Source organism: Populus euphratica, unplaced genomic scaffold, assembly GCF_000495115.2.
Source record: "Populus euphratica unplaced genomic scaffold, PopEup_1.0 scaffold87.1, whole genome shotgun sequence".
Classification (NCBI taxonomy): domain Eukaryota; kingdom Viridiplantae; phylum Streptophyta; class Magnoliopsida; order Malpighiales; family Salicaceae; genus Populus; species Populus euphratica.
The window spans coordinates 220490-242981 of NW_011499900.1; the positions used below are offsets into that span (position 1 = coordinate 220490).

At 25.8% G+C, this 22492-nt stretch overlaps 1 protein-coding gene across 4 annotated transcripts in view; it reads left to right on the forward strand.

Annotated features, from left to right (window-relative positions):
* The window catches only part of LOC105132607 (E3 ubiquitin-protein ligase PRT1-like), a 9657-nt gene extending 5750 nt beyond the window's left edge, over positions 1–3907 (forward strand). Inside the window, exons 5-9 of one of the 4 annotated variants that reach the window (XM_011036185.1) lie at positions 758–915; positions 1007–1162; positions 1977–2098; positions 2621–3021; positions 3817–3907. In XM_011036185.1, coding sequence (XP_011034487.1) covers positions 758–915; positions 1007–1162; positions 1977–2098; positions 2621–2992 — 808 coding nt within the window. In that variant the 3' untranslated portion in view covers positions 2993–3021; positions 3817–3907. Of the gene's footprint in view, positions 1–561; positions 916–1006; positions 1163–1976; positions 2099–2620; positions 3269–3812 lie in introns of those variants that run through there. The other 3 variants (XM_011036186.1, XM_011036184.1, XM_011036187.1) reach the window with 3 other exon arrangements.
* Positions 3908–22492: the final 18585 nt, after the last annotated feature.

Genomic DNA, 22492 nt, shown 5'->3' on the forward strand with positions numbered 1-22492 from the left:
TTTGAATTACCTGTTCCACCTCCCCAAACTGTCTGCTCTCTCTCTCTCTCTCTCTCTCTCTCTCTGACGTACTGTAAATCTGCCATTTGCCTTTTCTTTGTACAATATTAAGGCATCTCTTCATTTTGCTAAAGAAAGAGAACGAAAACTTATTTTGCTGTGTCATTTCTTTCTTTTAGTGCTCAAATGGCCAGTGAATTTAGTTATAATCATCCTATATCTGCAAAGTGGTGTTGCTAATGAACAGTTGCACATGTTCTTGCTTCCTTGTGGTTGAAAGGAATAGAAGCAGAGCCTTTTGAAGGCAATTCACATGACTATTTATATTTTTACAGGAACAGATTTTGGAGGGTTGAATCTTCTTGCCCCTTTGCAATTGCTCTTTGCACATTCCTTTCATTTTATTAGGTGCCTTAGACCTTCCATTGATCACACTCAAGTGCAACCCTTAAAAACACCACCACTGTGCTGAACATCTTTAGTGGTTTTACTTATTAACATTCTGACTGATAATGTCATTTGAAACAGACTGATGCTATATTTTCTTATTCGGTTGCGCAGAAGAAGAAAAGAAAGGTGGCCGCTTTTCACCTCAGTTTGTTCATCATCCATTTGGATCACATTCTGGTGAAGAGCTGGATTTCCCAAGCTATTCTCAGCATTTCCCCATTCATCCTCAAAATAAGTTGTGTTATTCTCCAAAAGCAATTGCTCATAGAGAGGAAAATATGAAAATTGTGCCATCAACACTATCAAGTAGATCTGACGGAACTACAAATGCAGCCATTGAAAATTGCAACTTGATTGGGACAGAGTTTGGACGTGGAATTAAGATTCAGGCCTCTGTTGCTGACTTGCTGTGTGCTGAATGCAAGAAACTACTGTTTCGACCAGTGGTTCTTAATTGTGGCCATGGTAATCTCTAATAAACTGCATTTACCCAGCTAAAACAGAAGAAAGAGAAACATTATTGTCAAGTACTTAATCTAATATCTTCTCTGTGCAGTGTATTGTGAATCTTGTATCACCAACCCCATGCAAGGAATTCCTAGGTGTCAGTTTTGTCAAAGTTCGCATCCAAATGGGTTCCCGGGTGTTTGTTTCGTTCTAGAGAATTTTTTGGAGGAGCACTTTTCTGAAATTTATGCAGGGAGACGAGAAGGTTTGCCCAAACTTTAACTTGTCAGTATCAAAACCTTGAACTTGTATCTTGTCATTTGCTCTTGTTAGTGTCTGGGCTTCATTCCCAAATGAATTATTAAAGTAACTTTACCGAAATATAAATTTTTCTATTAAGCTACATCACTCTTGTGTGAGGTAAAACTTAAGCAAATCAACCTCTTAATAGAGACCGAAGAAGGAAAAAATTCCTGAAAGTTTTCATTTGATAGTGATGATAGGCTCACTAGATAAAATGAGAAATATGGAAAAAGAAATTAAGAGCAAATGGGGTTGTCTGTTCAAATTGTCTCAGCCTTTCTTCTTCTCAGTTTTCTCCTAGATTGGTATTGCTTTGGCATTCTGACAAAGAACTTCGTTCTGTTTCTTTCTTTGATTTGTCACTTATTTTCCTCTCACATTTGGACACATGATGTGTGCGTTCACAGTAGACAGAAATCTTAAGAGAAAAATAGTTTATCGCATCTATACTTCTGTACAACAGTACATGTCAGTCAATTAGGAAAGATAAGGAGTAATTGAAGCCAATTGACTTCACAACAAGTCTAACCCTACCATTTTCAGATTTTTCCCACATTGTCAATGGGCTTCTATCCAATCCATATAATTTTCAAATAATTCATGCACACATGCAGATTTTGTTTTGGGTCCTCACGCATTGTGTGCCGGACAACTTGTTTGCGTGAGCATGTGTTGGTTGGTGTTCCTTCTTGAATTTGTTCACTTTCTTATAAGTTGTCATGTTGCAATTTTCATATTTATGTGTTCTTTTTGCGCTGAATGTATCTTGACTTCAGGTTCAACACAAGCTCAACAACTAGCTCCACGGTCATCACCAGTACCTTCTAAGGTTTATTCACCATGGATATTTGGCAATGGACCAAAGGTTCACATTGGAGTTGGGTGTGATTCTTGTGGGGTAATGTTAATTTTTAATTCCCTTTGTCTATCGTGTTTGATGATTGCAAAAGTAGTTTATATATGTATGAACAAGATTCAATCTCAGATGCATGATTTCCTTTAGAAGGCTTGACACTTCTGTTGAATGCGTTCTCATAATTGGGATGACATCTTCTTACTTGTTACTGTATCTATCCTTGGAACATCCCTTACTTTCCCTTTCTGTGCCTATTATTGTGCTTATTCTCATCAATTACTCAACAACAATGAATTCCCTTTTTGAAAATCTCTTGCTAGACATGTTATTCTTATTAGAGTAATGTGGATTTTTTACTTAGGCTGCGATGTGAATGTTACTGTCATCCTAAAATGTGGTTATGTTGCTTTATTCAAGAAAAGTCGGTAAATATTTATCGAAAGTACATCAAGTACACTTGGGTAGTTCAGTTATTTTTACAACACAGCTAATGCAAACTAGTCTAGCATGTCATTTTTGTTATGGTAGAAAAACGAATTCAAAAGCTTTGAACTTTCATGACAGATGTTGCAGATAATTGGGGAAAGGTACAAATGCAAAGACTGTTGGGAGGAAATAGGGTTTGATGTGTGTGAAGCATGCCACAACAATCCCTCCTACATCCCAGGCCGATTTAATCAGCAGCATGAACCAGAGCACCATTTTGAGATTGTGCAGCCACAGGGCAATGTTGAACATGTACACATGCAGGATCTTGATCAGTCTGATTTTCCAGAAGATGAAGATGATGATGAACATGATTTTCTTGCTCCAGTCCTGTTAGATGATGTTTTACCGGATGTAGAAGATGGCTCTAATGGTATGGTAGATGTTTCTGCTTTGGTTTTGTCAAATGATGCTGCACCAGATCAAGAAGATGGTCCTGATGTCTCCTAGGTCAGCTTTGACTGGAGAAAAATCGACAAGGTACTACCGCCAACGCTAGTTTGCTAGGTGAGAAGGTGCAATGATAGAAGAAGCGTGATAAAGGAAAACGATAGTTAAAAGAGATATGATTAATTATGTGATAAAACAAGTTGATTAATTTCTGTACATATCTCATAAATAAATGAATCCATGCAAAGGCAATTATCTGATCACAATCTGTAAACCCCAGATCATATTTATTGGATTTTTATTTTTATTTTTTATGTAGTGAATGGATTAGCTCCGCATATCATCATCCAGAGTTTAAATCCCAGAGAAATAAATTTATCGTAAACGCTCTGTGCATACACATGAAAACCTCAGAGGGATTTAGCCTTGGTATAAAAATGCATGTTCCCAATGAGAAACTCTACGGTAACTCACAGGTGACTACATGTAATTATCTCACTGAAGAGCGTCTTTAGCGTACCTATCAAGAGTCATTTAATGATTTAAATCAAGGTTTTTTTTTTTTTACTTGTATAATTTATTATGAATATTTACAAAAATTACCATTCTACATGCTCCTCCCCAGTCAATCTTTAAGTGAGCTCCTCTGTTTATCTTCTTGTTCTTTTTGTACAAATAATACCATGGAGTTCAAGTTTCGAGCTCTAGACAATAGGGCGATGCCAGTGTACTAAAGTGTCAGTTGTTTTGAAGAAGAAGCATTGCAAGTCCCATGCAATTTTCTTCTCTTACCACTAATCTCTCTAAATCTCTGTTTCGAGTCTATTTCCAAATATTGTTTGTTTTTTTTTTAAACAAAAAATTATTTGCACAGTTAGGAACAACCAACCTAGTAGATTGCGCTTTCCTAACAGTGCAAACCATATGCTATTTTCTCATAATTGTTTTTTATGTGTTCTTTTTGGAAAGTGTCATTTAAAAAAAAAAAAAAATCTGGCTTTTGACTCGTATTTATCATTGTTAGATTTGGTTTTATTAAAAAACAAGACCTAAAACTCCTCTATAGTGATTTTACTAGAGTTCTAAAGTCGTTAGTATTGTAAATAGAAATTATAAAATAACTATTTTATCTTTATCAACAACAACAAAAAAAAAGCCTTGGCAATGAGGGTAATAAGATAGTTTTTTTTTTCCATATTAAAAATAACTAAATTACTTTTTAAAGTAAAAAAATATTGAATTGGTCTTCAGGGACTATTTTGACTTTTCTCTTTCTACAATACAGTAAAATTATTTAATTGTATTTGAATTTAAATTATCTTAAGTTTATATGAAGGGGCTCTTTGGTATTTTTATTATGGTAATTTTATAATTATTCAGTATGGTAAAGAACAATTTGATACTAAAATACTCTTCAAAGCGGAAAAAATATTGAAATGGTCTTTAGGGGGTGTTTTGACTTTTCTCTTTCTACAATACGACTTAATTGTTTTTAAATTTAAATTATCTTGAATTTATATCTATTTTATTTAATATTAAAAAGATTTTATTTAATATTAAAAAGCTAACGGCACATGTTATCCATACTAACACAAATTATTATGTTTGTGGTTTTTAGACAATGCATGTAATATTTTCCAATCCATAACAACGTTTGAATCCTCATAATAACACCTTCATCCTTCATCATTCGATAGCACATGTGACTAATATCTTTCTAGTTTGGAAACAATGATCTCTTCTTCTTTTTCTTTTTTTTTTTCTTCTCTTTCTCCTACTTAATTTCCATATTTGTCCCTGTAAATTTTCAAATCAACCTTTCAATTTATTTTGCTTCAAGACTTGGTTTTTATTCTTTTTATTATTTGTTTATTTTAAATAATTCATGAAATTAGAATTTTCTTTCAATTTCATCATCTTTTGATTTTTTTATTTGTCAAATTTAATTTTTATTATTTTGATTTTGATTTTTTTATTTTCCTAATTGAATTTGTTTTTCAATTGCATCTTTGAATGCTTTATTTCCTTTAATTTGTTTTCAAAATTTTATTTTTTATCTCTAAAATATCTGTATAAAAAGTTTTAATTATAAATTTATCAAATGAATATAAGTAATGCTAAAAATAGTTATTATTATGATTTTAATATCTAACTCAAGGCAATACCTGAGTTATAGGTTAGAAGGGTTAATCCAAGTTAATCTAACAAAGTATTTCAAAAGGATCTAAATGATATTATTTTGAAAAATATTTTTTTAAAAAAAAATTAATAGGTTTTTAACCGAATTAGACTAAGTTAGACAATCATTCTTCTATTTTTTCTTAAATATAGACCGATCGTGGCCCCAAATTGGCTAGGTCTTGGGTCAACTCACTGAGATGATTCGAGTTTTATAACTGAGATTATTATAATATTATTAATTTCAATAATTAATATAAACTAAAGTAAAAAATAATATCTAATTATTATTTTTAAATATGTAAATTTTATAATAAAATATATTAAGAGTAAAAAAAATTTTGTACATATTTTTTATGCTTTCATACCATCAACCAAACAAAATATAGAGATAGTCATGCTCTCCTTTTACCATTACCAAACACAATTTGATCTTGTCTTCTGATCTATTTTGTCTCATATATCCACCTTATTGGGTTTATTTAATTTTTTATCCATTTATTCAATTATTTTAAATATAATTCTGGATTAATATTTTTTTAAAAAATAGTATTCAATAAATATGTTTGCTTAATCTTTTTATAGATAATTTTAATTAAGGTTGTGTTTGGTTAGTGTTTAGGATAAAAATGACATATATATATATATATATATATATAATTTGATAGAAAAGATAAAGATATTGAACTTATGTAATTTCAAAACAGGAAATACATAAAAACATGGTTTTTATGTACTCATTGTTTTTATTTTTCTAGTCTTGAAATAGGAACCAACGCTACCTAATAATAGATGCACATAAAACCCCAACTCATGACCTAAATAATAATGGAATCCACATCCATCAACTTTGCGTGTAGTCGGGTGTTAACTTATGAATCAAGCTTCTATTATATCTATATCTAATTTATTATTTATTAGATACAAATATAAATATTTATATCCTATCTATCATGTCTCAGTATCCATTCAAGTATTCAGTATATGAGTTCTATTTCTTATTTAACATAAAATAAAAAATATAGATACAAAAAATGTTAGTGCATGTATATATAATTATAAATGATATGCATATTATGTCAATATTAGAATATGGAATTAGATTGTATTAAAAAACATAAATATCTTACACACATGTTTTGATTAAATTTAACAATATATATACTTTACATATTATTTATCAAATAAAATAAAAATTAAATAACCAAATATTTAAATAAGTTGGTTCAATTTTTACATTCATCAAATTAAAATTAAATTATCATACCTTTTAAAAGTGTGGTTGCGATTGTTTTTTAAAGTACTTTTTATTCTGAAATATATTAAAATAATTTTTTTTATTTTTTAAAAATTATTTTTAATATCAATACAACAAAATAATTTAAAAACATTAAAAATTATCAATTTAAAACAAAAAAATAAAATTCAAATTTTTTTAAAAACATTTTTAAAATGCAAAATCAAACAGGTTATACCCCATGAAATAACTGTCTTTCCTCTCCGCCTATCTCTCGATATGCTCGGTGCTTCCCAAAAAGTAGGGGAAATCATTACTTTTTCTTATTAATTAATTTAGTATTTATAAGTTTTTTTTTTAAATAAAGTCTAAGCTAGATGAAAATAAGTTAGATGAAAACAAGGATAAATTTGTTTATGGGCTAAGCCTAGTGGATTATAAAGTTTGGACTTGTACAAAAAAGATTACAAAAAAAAAAAAGGATCTAATCTTGTAAAAAAATTTGCAAGTGAAGTTAGGCAATTTCAATTATGCCTCCTCAAATTATGAAGTAACGTAAAGAATGAATAGTTAATAAATGGTTATCTATAATATTCCCTACATAACTATTGAGGATGGAGGAACACAAATCAATTATATTTGCTATACAATTGAAGCAAGTTCTTATAATTTTCAAAATTTATTTATCAATAGGCTTATAATCACATCAGCTATAATCAATAAATATTTAATTTGTAGGCAAATAACTTTTCGACTTATATTTTATAGGTGATAATTGGTAGGCTTGCAATTTTTATTATTAATATATATAGTAGTTCATGTTTTTCTATCAGGAAATTTTTCAGTATGCATTTGTAATTAATTGAAGAATCATCTAATAAATCTAAGTTCATTAATCTTGACTGTTATGTTATTTTTTATATTCAAAGCATTCAAATTATTTGATTACTCCACAAGTTTTAATTTGTTTCCTACATATTAAAAGACTATAAAAATTTTTAAACATTGTTACGAGTGTGAAATTGCAAGTATGGAGTTGTAAGAACATTATCATAGTTCAAATCATTAATATTAAATTTAATATTTAACTTTGAAAATTAAAGTTTCTAAATTAAAATAGTTACAAAAAACCTCGAAATAATGTAACCATGCAAAATGAAAAAGATACCAAACATTTCAATCATTTTAAAACAATATATAACAAGAACCTCCAAACTATTTTAAAATACTCATATGATTTTATTATATAAAAATTTAAAAAACTATTCTACAACACCCTCCCAAGATTTCAAAAATTTATATAAAATATTATATAATATATTAAAAGGATTTAGTGTCTCTTTTACTATTTACTTAGAGATAAATTACTGTAAATTAAAATAGAATAATGATAGAGTTATCTTTACCAAAAAAAAACTTGCTAAGCATGCAGTAAAATGGGATGAGATTGTCTTTTTTATAGGATGCATTTGATATTAAAAAAATAATTAAAAATAAAATTGTCAGTTTAGATTTTGCTGGGCATGATAGGATTGTCAGACCAGAGGCACTCGATCATGGCAAGACCATCAATCCCAGGCATTGGGACAAGACTTTACATATATATTTAAGACTCTTAAATCTAGCTTGAGAAAAAAACCTAATATTATTCAACTTTAACTTTTTTTAAATATTTTTTATAAAAAAGAATTATTCCACAGCACCTCACATACTACCTAGCTACGTACTAACATCTAGAAGCTAAGGAATTTAATTCAAGCCAATATTATTCAATTGTAATTAGCTAAAATTAAAGTCATATCATCTTTAAACAAATGCGTGGAGTGGAAGCAACTGGAAGTTAGGTTTCCACATATTTTAGTAGACTACTTCTCCTTGAATGACAATAATGGCATCTCCAACGGGAAAGTTCTATGAAACAATAATAATTTAGTTTTTCTCCTCTGATGATATAGTTAAATAAAGAGTTAAAATTTCTTTTTTTATCAATAAAAATCATTTCTAATCCTACGTACATATCTATATAAAAAAACTAAAAACATTAAAATTTATTATTTGACATTCATAACTTTTTTCAACGACTTTTCTCAAAAATGTAAAAGGTATTTTATTAAATATATTAAAATATAAATAAGTTGCTAAAATAATTTTTTTATTAGATTATACATGCATAAAATTATATTTATATTATTAAAAAATCATATCAACAATTTAACTTTTTTAAATGGTTTTTGCCGCTATGCTCTGACTATTCGGAAAAGATCCCGTAGATACATGTTTTCACAGCGCTGCTGCTCTTCCCTGCGCTCCCTCCTAGCAGCATTTGTGCATGGTCCTCGTCCTGCCCTCCGCAATTAATTGCTTTAGCCTGGCATGACGTAATATATAATTTATTACTTACCTGCCCCCATTGGTTACTGCCAAATCTCTTTATGCCATGTTAGTTTCTAGGAATTCATTTTAGTGGAATCTATTTTCCTTATTTTTTTATATTTAATAAATATAAAAAAAATTAGTTTAAAAAAACTCAATTTCAGTCAATAAAAAAATAAAACTTTAGGTTAGGAAAGTATTTTCCTTTCTTTATTTTAAGAAAAACACTTTCCTTTCTTTTCAAGATGTTTATGATGAAGAAATGAAAGTATGATAAATATTATACTCTTCATAATTTTTATATTTATTTTTATTTTCAAAATGTTATACAAGGAATTAAAAAATTTCATATTCTAAACTTTATGAACATGCACATCCCAATCATTATAAGTATCTCAACAAAAAACTTGATATATATATGAGGTAATGACAATTGTTGTTAGAAAAGATATGGCAACTAGAAATTATGCCAAATCATATGCTGATATCAACTTAAAAGAGAATATTGAAGAATAATCAATTTTAATTGAAAATGAAGGGGAATATGAAGAAACTTCAAAAGAAAAGGAGATATTTTCCTCTAATACACAAAAGAGGCAATATAAGAAGAGAAATCGCATGTATGAAGATGATAGTGTTGAAAAGTTGTCTAAAAAGATTGAAGATGTAGCATTTACAATCCAAAGCCTCAACAAAAATCAACTTGATGTCAACGAGCTATATACAAAAGTCATGAAAATTGAAAGTTTTGATGAGATCACTCTTGGGGATGCATTTGTGTTAGAGAATAATATAAATCATATCTTAGAGCCTCACATAATAGCTTAAGTTTTTAGATGAGATGGTTCTTTGACATGATATCAAAACCTTGATGACCAAGCGGTTACGAGTTTGAATCTCACCATCCCCATTTATATGATAAAAAATAAAGTACAAGGTAATATGGGTCTGTGCAAGTTTCAAGCCCAAAGGACTTTCACTTGAGAGGGTATGTTAGAGAATAATATAAATCATATCCTAGGACCTCACCTAGCAGTTTAAACTTTTAGGTGAGATGGTTCTTTGACATAGTATTAGAGCTTTAATGACCAAGCAGTCACGAGTTTGAATCTCACCATCCCCATTTATTTGATTAAAAAAAATTAAACACAAGGTAATGTGGGTCTGTGCAAGTTTCAATCCCAAATAGCTTTTACTTGAGGAGGTGTGCTAGAGAATAATATAAATCATATCTTGGAGTCTCTCCTAATAGCTTAAACTTTTAGGTGAGATGGTTCTTCGATTATTTGATCACTTGGTCCAGCATGAAATGTTGGCAAAAACATTTATGGTAAAAAATGCTAATTTGAGAAAAATTTGGGTTCAGAATTTTGTGAACCAACACAGTTACAGGCCTGATTGTTAAGATGATTTCACTATGATAAGAAAGTTTATGTTTATTATTTGACAAATATGTTTACTTGTTTAATTCGGTTTATGATTAGTACTTAAAAGTGTATTTTTATTAAGGTTTTATGTCATCATTTTTACACTTGAAGTATCAATAACTCCTTAACTAAAACATGTTTTATAATAATATATCTAATAATATAAGATACCTTTAATTTTTAATAAATATTTATTTTAAATTATTCTGTGTATAAGTGTATCTTTCCCATTTAGACTCTAGCAAAGAATCGTCGGCATGTTGCCTCGCCAACCAAAAATATTTGAACCAAGATAGGCAAAAAATTGAAAATAGTTGATGGAAAAAAACTGTCGAATAAGTAAATAAATAGACCTTAAAAAAAAAAATTCAAGCAAGAAGGATCATACATTGATTAGGGGATGCTCGTATATTTTTTTTTATTTTCATGTGCTTGTTTTTTATAAAATATTTACACGAGGATTGGTCCAAATAAAATATTTTATAGCTAATATTTAAACTTAATTCATTTTTTAAAATTTTATATCCATGTTAATCTATTTAAAATATCAACCACCATTATCATTATTTTCTATTATTACCTCGCCAAGATAATCTACAGCACCACCTTTATCATCACATCACCCCCGTTGCTCCACCATCACCTCAGCACTCAACTCATCTTCACAATATATTAGTCACTCTACTACCATTATATTTTTTATATCTCTACTAAACATTGTAAATTATATGCAAAGCAACCGAGTCCTTACAAATTTAATCTTTTATTTATTACTAATATTGAATGAATAAAAATATTTTCGTTGCGATAATCGTATTAATCCAAATAAAAAAAGGGGATCCTTTATTTTTCATAATCTCAACTTAAATCAAACATCACTTTTGTTGAAAAAAATTAAATCAAGAGACTTTTTTCTCCGTCTTTAAATTATGCATTAATAAAGAATAGAAAATCAAACTTGGTAAGTGATTTTTTAACAAATTAAACACAATATTATTCTAAATCTTAAATAATAGATAAGAGATATTTCTGCATGGTAACTTTTACTATAATTAAATAATTAAAAGTATTAATATAAAAATATTATTATTCATGTTAATAAATAGTATTAATAAAAAATAATATTTTTTGTGTTATAAATATTATTATCTTTATTATAATTAAAAGTATTAATATAAAAATATTATTATTCATGTTAATAAATAGTATTAATAAAAAATAATATTTTTTGTGTTATAAATATTATTATCTTTATTATAATTAAAAGTATTAATATAAAAAGTAGTATTGTTCGTGTTATAGATATTATTATTTTTACTGTAATTAATAATATTAATATTCAAAATAATATTATTGGTGTTATAAATACTGTAAAGCTTTGGGGGTGCTCATTTGCTGTGTTTTTTGTCAATAATGCTGTAAATTTTTTTTCTTTTATTTATTTATTTCCACGTGGTGAAGATGAAATATTATTATTATTATTATTATTAATTTTTTTAAAAAAATTATTACTATCAAGAAAACACAGTAAATTTTATGTGATGGGATTAAAAACTATTAAAAATTTAGGACATATAAATTTAATATTATTGAAATTATTAATTTCATTAATATTATTAAATTTAAAATAAATTTTATTACCATAAAAAATATAAATTTGATTTGAAAGATAAAATCAATTATTATTATTATTATTACTATTATTATTATTAACTTGGATCTGATATCCCCTCTCAGACAAATTTAGTAATATTATTGATATGATAAATATTATTATTTTTATTCTAAATATTATTATCTTTATTATAATTAAAAGAATTAATATTTAGAATATTATCATTGTGATATATTTATTATGATATTTATTATATTTAATATTATAATTTTGATTATAATTAATATTATTTAATTTCTAAAAAATATTATAAATTTGAAAATCAAAAATAGATTTGATTTGTAGTATAAAAGTAAGAATTAATATTACTACTATTATTGTTTACCATCATTAGTAAATTTATTTTAAAAACCTATTATTATTATTTAGATTATAAATGCTATAGAGCTATGGGGAGCGTTTCTCTATTGTATTTTGGATCATCAATTATGGCTAGAAGCATTTATTTTTTTGTCAAAAGCTATTGGATCTGATTTAATAACGAGACCTAATGTTGTTAGGTTGGGCTGTCAAACAAGACTGAAAACTCTTTAAAAAATAAGTCAATAATGTTGGATTCTGCTGCTTTGTAGAATCCAATAATATTAAGTCTAGCTAAACCAGATCCAAAACACTTAAAAAAAAAGCTGAGTCTAGCTAGCCAGCAATATCCATAAATATTATTATTTGTATTATAAATATTTTTTTATTATAATTAAAAGTCTTAATATAAAAATAGTATTGTTTGTATTATAAGTATTATTATTTTTATTATAATTAAAAATTTAAATATTATGAATAATATTATTTTTACTATAATAAAAAGTAGTATCGTTAGTGTATTTTAATATAAAAAGTAGCTGTCACAGCCTTCTATGATGTTTTCACTTAGGTTTTAATGTCACTGCTGATGTTGCTGGGGGTAAGTAAAGTATAAGGGATGGATCATGTGCTCTGTATCAGAAATTGCTTGCAGCAATGCAACCAACCTGGTGGGATTAATACCATCCACCTGATGCTGTGAATGCCATCTTGGCAGACAGTGTATGGAAAGGCTTGCACACAAGAATGTGCTGTTTAATATTGTTTGGAACTTTGTGTTCAACTGGTCAAGTACTTAGTCCTGGAAACTTCAGTGGTCTGAACCTTTAACTGACATCGATGTCTAATATTCCTCCGTCGGGCCTGGTCGTTTAACTCCCGTCTCGCTTTCCTTCCAGATATCTGACGGTCTATTTCGCCGATAAGATAGATCCGTCGATGACATTAAGTGCACAGAGCTGGACCCCTCTCGGGTTGGTCGCTTTTCAATGAAGCCTGCACCTACTGGGAAAAAGGAAAAAAATAGACCGTCGAATAATAAAATTGGTTCTTACAGGATCTGCTATTTGAAAATCAGCTGAAACAGGATTTTTATGTCACTTAGGAAAGGAAATTTAAAAAAAAATGATATTATTATTTTTACTATAATTAAAAAAAATTATTAACATTAAAAATAATAGTGTTGGTGTTATAAATATTGTAGAGCCCGTTATTGTCTATTGTGTTTTTTATAAAAATACTATAATTTTTTTATTTTTTATTTTTTTTCATATAGTGAAGAGAAAATATCATCATCATCATTTTCTTTTTCTTTCCATAACAGGAGAATTAGCAATTTCTTTTTTATTATCACCTAGGGATCTCTTCTTTTTCATAGATGTTGTTTTCGTTCTAGCAAAAACTATTGCACCTCCATGCTACTTGGTTGCCAAGTTTAGGTATACCGGACTTGGTTTATAATGATTTTTTAATAATATAATTATTTTATTAAATTATATTTATTTTTATTTATAAATTTCATGCATTGTAAGAAAGTTGGGCCCCTCATTCTATTTTTCTTTTTTTTGTATTTTGAATTTTAAGAATTTTTATTGAATTTAAATATATCTTGCAACTCTAAAGAATTAAAAGAAGAGTCTTTTCCATTTTTGTATCTAGATTCATGAGACCATGAGACGAGAGAATTAAAAATACCTATAGAAAAGACTAATCTAATCAATAATAAATTTCAAAGAAATATTATTGATGATTTCATTTGAAGAGTAATAATAATAATAATAATTAGTAAATTAAAAAGCAGTATTATTACTATCAAATAAAAACCATAAATATTTTTAAAACATATTAAAAAAATATAAGAACTTAAATAGACAAGTTAAATATTATTGTTGAAGTTTTTTAAAAAATATTATTACTACCTATAAAAAGGAGCAGAGGACTCATAGTATTTCGACAATTAGATATTTATAATCGATTTTGAGAGTTCAAACTCTAGAGTTCACATGATGTTAGACCAATAAATATAGGATTAGACAACTCATCTTAATGATAAATATGAATAACTCACTATTAATTATAAAGAACTCCATTAATTGGTAATGGATATAAGATCAAATATTTGTGGTTCATATGCACTCTCTAAATAGTCCTTTGGTCCTGACAATGACCAACCTCTTTTTCCTTTAGTGCCGTCTCTATTTTAGATTTATTATATTTAAATGTATAAAAGTTTTTCATTGTAATAAAAATTTGATTTTTATACTAATTTATTTGATTTTAATTATTTTTATTTTTTTGTTTAATATATTTTTAAAATATCATTGTTATCGACTATTAAATTAGATTGTATGTGTATCAGGTTTTGATTGAATTTAACAATATTTATACTTCTATTATTTATCAAATAAAATAAAAATTAAAAAATAAAATATTTAAATAAGTTCAAGTTTACATTCATCAAATTCAAATTAAATTATCATATCTACCTATATAAATGGGGACTGCCATGTACTAAGTTCTGAAATAACTGCCTTTCAATTCCTCTCCAAATATCTCTTTCTTCTCCACCTATCTCTCAATATGTCTGGTGCTTCCCTGGAAACAGAGAAATCATAAATAAAGTCTAAGCTAGATGAAAATAAGTTAGATGAAAACAAAGGCTTGTAATCGCATAAATGATAATCAATAAATATATAACTTGTAGGCATATAGCCTTTTAGACCTGTAGTTTGCAAGTAATAATCAATAGGCTTCCAATATTAGGCTTGCAGTTTGTAATCAATTGAAGAGTCAACCAATGAATCCAAGTTTCTTAATCCCCACCTGTTAAGTTATTTTTCATATTCAAGGTCTTTAAATTATTTGATTATTCTACAAGTTTTAATTTGCTTTTAGCATATTAAAAGATCATAAAGATTTTATCGTTATAAGTGTGGAATTATAAATGTAGAGTTGTAAGAATAACATCCATAGTTTAAATTATTACATTAAATTTAATATTTAACTTTGAAATTCAAAGTTAGATTAGAATAAAATGTCTCAAAATAACATGTAATCATGCAAAATGAAGAAGATAACAAAACATTTCAATCATTTAAAAACAATATATAACAATAGCCTCAAAACCATTTTAAAATACTCATATGATTTTATCATAGAAATATTTAAAAAACTATGCTACCACAACCCACATGATTTCACAAATCTATATAGAACATCACATCTAAAACCTAATAAATTTAATTCAAACCAAGATTGCTCCATTGTACAAGCCAAAGTTAAAGTCATACCATCTTTAAACAGATGCGTGCAGCGGAAGCAATTGTAAGTTAAAACTGGCAGGTGGGTGCTATACGCTTGCCCTTGAATGACAATAATGGCATCTCCAACCAGAGAGGTAAAAGAAATAATAATACTAATACTAGTCACAGTTAAAATTTCCTTTTTATCAATAAAAAAATCATTTTTAAACCTACACAATAAAATTCATTATTTAGCATCCATAACTTTTTTCATTGACTTTTCTTTAAAAAAAAGAGAGTAAAAGGTATTAATATTAAGTATATTAAAATATAAATAAGTTGTTAAAATAATTTTTTTAATAGAGTATACATGCAAAACATTATATTTATATTATTAAAAAATTATATCAACAATTTAACTTTTTTAAATGGTTTTTGCCGATATGCTCCGACTATGTGGAAAAGATAAACATAGGTACGTGTTTTCAGTGCAGTGCTGCTCCTCCCTTCCTAACAGCATTTGTGCATTGTCCACGTCACGCCCCCCCACCCTCCCACAATGAGGTGCATTAGCATGACATGGCGTAATGTTATTTATTGCTTACCTGCCCCATCGGTCACTTGCCATACCGCTTTAATGGTGCGATTGTTTCCTGAAAGTGTACCTACTTTTTTATATTTATTTGTTAAAAAAAATTATTTTTTTTATTAATAAAAATTATTTTTTTTAAATTATAAAAATTATAAAAATATTATATTATTTATTAATTATATCAAATTTAATTTTTGAACTTTTAATTACTATATATTTTATTTGGATTTTTTTAATTCATCTCTTAAAATTTAGTTTAATTTTATTTTTATATTAATTTTAATTTTAATTTTTATGATTGTTATTTGATTTTTTCTTATTATTTTTTAAATTAAAATCCTTTATCTATCAAATTTGATTCTCATTCTTTTGATTATTATTTATTTTATTTGAAATAATTTATAAAATTATAATTATTATTATTTTTAAAAAAATTATTTATTAGATTTGATCTCTATTATTTTAATTATTATTTATTTTATTTAAAATAATTTATAAAATTAGATTTTTTTTTCAATTTTATTCTCATTCAAATTTTTAATTTGTAAGATTTATTTTTTATTATTTTAATAAATTTTAAAAAATAATAATAAATTATTTTCCAACTTATTTTTTATGATATAATAAAATATTAAAAAAAAATTTCCAACTTACTTTCTATTACAGTATTAAACATTAGAAAATAATTTATTTTTTTTAAATTTATTTTTAAAAAAATTATTTTTCTGCCACAAGATTTAAGTGTGTACAGTGTGTATGTGATTGAATTTTTTTATATAAAAAATTATATTTAATTTTCAATAAGTTATATTTTGTATTTTAAAGTAATTACATCCACAAAAAAAATTACTACATCTAACCATCAATCTCAAACATACAGTCCATACGTACAAGTTTATGAGCGGCCACGATTAGCCCCGCTTTCTTACCGCCCGCCCAGCAATGATCCATTTTTGCTGATACCTTCCTCATATCTCCTTTGCCGACACGTTACTCCCACAACTTGTTAACAGAGACTTTCACTTCATGACAAAGCTGTCATCTTTTCAAACATGTTTACTGCTTTGTGAACATCAATACGAGATCTCAAGTTTTACTATTAACCATTAATCTGAAAAAATATCTGGAGTGTCTGTCTATATATGAACCACAAACTCTAATAGAAAAAAAACTGCAACCTTGCATAATAAAACTAAAATATAATTTTAATTCCAACTCGATTTAATATTGAAAAATAAAAAATATTAATTTAAAAAATATATAAAAATAAAATCAATAAAGAATAAAGAATAGAAAAAATTAAGATAACCCAAATTATTTTTAAAATTAATAAACAATTATATAGAAAACAAATAAATAAAAATAACAAAACTTAATTTCCAATTAAATAAATATTAATATATAAAAACTAAAAAAACCACAAGCAGAAATAGGAAAAACAAAGCAAACCTAAACAAAGTTCCCAAACCTATATAAATCTCTAAATTTTTTAACCTGTAAAATCATTCGGGTTCAATCAACAAGTTCAATTTTTAATTAATTTAATATTAAAAGATAAAATAAAAAATTAATTTAAAAAATTTATTAGAATAATAATAAAAAAGCAATCAAAAGAATAACAATTAAATTTGATTAGAAAAACTTAAAAAAGATGAAATTGTTAAAAAAAATTAATTTAAAAAATTATATCAAATAAAAAAATAAAAATAAAAAGAATAAAAATCAAATATAAAAGATTAGAAAATAAAATAGGATGCAATTGAAAAGAAATTTTAATTTTATAAACTATCTCAAACAAATCAAATAGTAAAAAAAAACATGATAAAAAATAAATGAATAACAAATTGAAGAATTATTTTAAAATTTTAAAATGATAGACATGAAAATTAATGAGGAAAGAGGACAAAAAAGAAGAAGAGAGATTATAAGTGCCAAATTAGAAGGTTGTTGGCCACACACTGCTTATTATCATAAAGAGAATACCAAGCCTATTCTTACAATAATTGAACTCCTTCACAATTTTCTTTTATAATATTTAATATTTATTAAAAATATAAAAGTTCTGCCAACTCAACTTAAAACAAAGTTTTGTTTTTATTAAGTCAAAAGTGATTTTTTACTAAACATGTTTGAAAATTATTTGGTAAAAATCAAATAAATATATTTGCACCATAATAAAAACATAAACCAAGCCATAAAAAAGTTGTTATACCATCTACTTATAAAGCTAAATTACTCATTAACACATGCAGATAATTTTAGTAAAACTTGCTTATCAGATTTTAATAACAATACCTCTATATATATATATATATATATATTCCCAATTTATGAACTATAATACTTAATATCTGGATCTACGTTTCTTTTATTTTAGGAGTAACTAAGTCATTTTAATATGTAAAAAAAAATTAAGGTGTCCCTGTACAATTTGAAATTAGCGATTCATGATGAAAAGATTGAATTGCCCCACTGCCTAGTTAAGTGGGTTTATGATTGAAGAGCAATTCTATCATCATGCTATTATACTATTATAATATCATATGTTCAGGCACACAATAATTTCACGGGGAGTTTTAGTTTTTCTACAAGAAATTTTTCGAAGATTAGGAGTGCATATATGAACAAGGTGACTGTGAGTTATCTCTAATTCAATGGCTATTGTATTAATTCACGATTCAACTCCTCACTTATCTCTAATCCAATGACTATTGTATTAATTCACGATTCAACTCCTCCTCCTTTTCGTCTTTTGAAACACTTTCAACTCTTGTTAAATTGTATCTAAATTTTTAATAGAGTGTTATCAAGGATTTATATATTCTGCAGTTAATTTACTTGTATTTCCATATATTTGTTAATATGTGTTTATTAAAAATTAAAAATTTTATTAACTTATTCACTGCCATCAAAGTCATAATTATTATACCTTTTGAATTTTTGCAATATTAATCAAAATATTTATACGGAAGTGTTTATTGACATTAAAGTCATGAACATTATAAAAAAAATAAAAAAATAAAAAGAAAGAATAAATTATTAATAGCTTTAAACAAAATCAATAATACAATTTATTTCAACTAGAATGTTTAAAAAATAATAATATTTTTTTTGTGTAAAAAAACTCATATCATAAAATTTATGTTGACCAGTTATAGTTTCTAATATCAGTAATAATAGCCAATAACTTCTTGAGCAATATATATATTTTTTTAAAAAGATACTAAATATCTATTTTTTTATGAAAATTTTTAAATAATTACTGTGATGTCCGGGTATGACAAGCTTAAGAAATGAAAAAAAAAACAAAATAAAGTCGAACAAACTTTCTAAACTTATGTTAATCTCTAAAATTTATAACATGTAAATTCATAGACCCATGTCTAATTAAGAAGATCAATTCCTAATCAATTTAATATTGAAAAATAAAAATAAAAATTAATTTAAATATTATCTTAAATAAAATAAATAAAAACTAAATTTAAAAGGTAAGAAAATTAAAGTGAAATATTTTTTTTTAATTTTATAAACTATTCCAAATAAAATAAATAATAATAAAAAATATCAAATTAAATGATAACTTTGAAATTTTAAAACGGTAAGCATTAAAATTGATGAGGAGAGAAAAAGACAAAAAAAAAGTTTGTTGGCGCAGGTTATTTTGATACGTACAAAAAATAAAATGTTTTTGATATCCGTGTATGATTTGAAAATGACAATTCATGATCGAAAAATTGAATGGCCCCACTGCCTAGGCAAGGGGTTTTATGATTGGAAAGCCATTCTATTATTATGCTATTATACTATTATATGTTTAGGTATACAATAATTTCACGTGGAGTTTTAGGTTTTCTACAAGAAATTATTCGAAAATTAGGAGAGCATGTATGAATAAGGTGATTGTGAGTTATCTCTAATCCAACGGCTATTGTATTAATTCACGATTGAGCTCCTCCTCCTCCTCCTCTCCGTCTTTTGAAAAACATTCAACTCTTGTTAAATTGTATCTAAATTTTTAATAGAGTGTTATCAAGGATTTATATATTCTGCATTTAATTTACTTGTATTTCCATAGCTGGTATCACTTGTTCTTGATCGAAGTGTCCTTTATTCAATCTTAATTAATTAGTCGGTGCATGTCAATTTCACAGTCACAATATGACAACATCGCACTGATGGTGGTTTTTGTTTGGTTTCACGTCATTCGTGATCGTTGTCTCATGCCTTGTTACGGGAATCTAGAGTTATTTCTCTGTTTTTTTTTTTAATAAAAAAATATTTTAATAATATTTTTCCTAATAAAAATATTTTTTTAAAACTATATGAGATTAATTAGATGTAATTAACAATTATATAGCAACTGCACCAAAATATAACATTATTTCTTCTTCATTCTCGTGCAGCTCCATAATACCTTTATAACATCAATAAAAAACAACTTCAAAAGAATACCTTTATAACATTAATAAAAAACAATTTAAAAAAACAATAGTAAAAGAAATAGCAACAATAACACAACACCTTCATCCTCCTTAACAACCAATTTTAATTAACTCCTATCTAGAATTGTAATGACAATTACTCCAATAACTATTATTCATAATAGTAATTAATAATATATGAAAATTATAATTGTGGCAGGTCAAAATTTTTTTACAAGAAATCAATCATTATCTTAAAAAAATCATAGACTATTTCTCGTACATGAAAACTATAACTATAACAAATTAAAAATAAATCTTTTTATATAAATAAGGAATCATGTAATCATAAAAAAAAACAAAGTTATAGAAAAACAATAATTACTACTCTCTCTATATAAATAACATCTTATACAAGTTAAAAAGTGTGCTCATGTCTGTATTTTATTGTAATAACAGTAAATCTATCTTCTTCATCTATTGTTTATTTTTCATTTTTCTCTAAAACAACTTGAATAATTAGTAAAAAATTAGTTTGACTCAAAATAAATATTATAAATAATTTTTTTTCATAAATATTAGAATGATAACATATTGGATCGATTCAAGTTAACCTGCTAATCCATAATAAATCTAATATTGAAGGATATAATTGAAATTAAAATTGAAAAATTCATTAAAAAACACAAAAAAAAAAACAACTCAAGCCAACTTAGGATAACTTGCTAAACTCGTAATCCAAGTCATGAGATAAATATAATCTTATAAAAAAATAAATTAAAACAAATAATAAAATTTAATTCTCAATCAATCAATTATTGAAGAATAAATTTAAGAAAACAAAATCAATTAGCAAAAAGAAAAAAAACTCAAATTAACCCGTTAAACTCATAATACTGTTAGTAGAAATGATATAACCTTATGAAACTTAATCTTTAATAAATTTAATGTTAAAAAATTAATAATTAAAATAAAAATATTATTCTAATAAATAGTATTCTACGAGGGAGAATAATAAAACTCCTTTCTTCTTTAACTTTTTCTTGTTAGTTAATTACAAAGGTATACCTCCTATTTAAAATTTTTTTCACTCGCCTGAATATTAATTTATGAGTTCATTTAATATGATTTTTAAATTATAATTTGCAACTTTTAATAGTAATTCAAAGCTTGTTTTTCATAGATAATTTATAATAATATTTTTTTTTAAGTTAAAAGTTAAAAATATCAACTTTTAATAAAAGCTAAATTTTTTGGACATAATTTTCTAAAATGTTTTGTTCTTATTTAAGTCAAAAGTGATCTTTACTAAACATGTCGGAAAATTATTTGGTAAAACCAAATAACTATATTTGCAGCATAAAAAAACATAAACCAAGACATAAAACAAAGTTGTTTTCAAGTATTATATGTTGATTAGAATGTCAAAGAAAGTTGTTGTGGAGGACTCAAAGTTACATTTGAGTTTATAATGTCGAGTAGAGTGTTTTTATATCTTCTATTTAAAATGAAAATAAAGTAAAAAACTAATTTTGATTGTACTCGGACAATTAATGTTTAAAATTTAAGACGTGTTGATTTTTTTTTTTTTAATTGAGCTTGCTTCCAAACCTAGTGCTCAGTTTCAAGTCTAGATATTTAATGTTTATTTTAATTTACTCATCTTCAAATATGTTTTTATCACATACATACACATATCAATAATTTAATTTTTAAAAATATAATTATGTTAATCTACTCACCTTAAAATTATTAGCTTGTATTCAACTATGTTAGATTTTATTTTTATAGTGGTGCAAATATTTTATTTGATCTGCAATTGATTTACTTCCTTATTTATTATTAAAATTATTTAAAATATTTAATGATTAAGTAAATGATAATTTAATTATATTGTCTTTCTAGCAATGAATTGTTTTTATTTTATATGATGATGAAAAATTCTTTCTTAATATACTCTTGATGAGTAGAGAAATTACTATTTGGAGTTAGTTAAAAAATTAATGCTTATTATAAATTAAAATTAAAATAATAAGTGTTTCAAACATTACAAACTTGATGATAATACATATTGTTTTACACATCAGTTTATATTATTTTGTTATGTTTTATTCC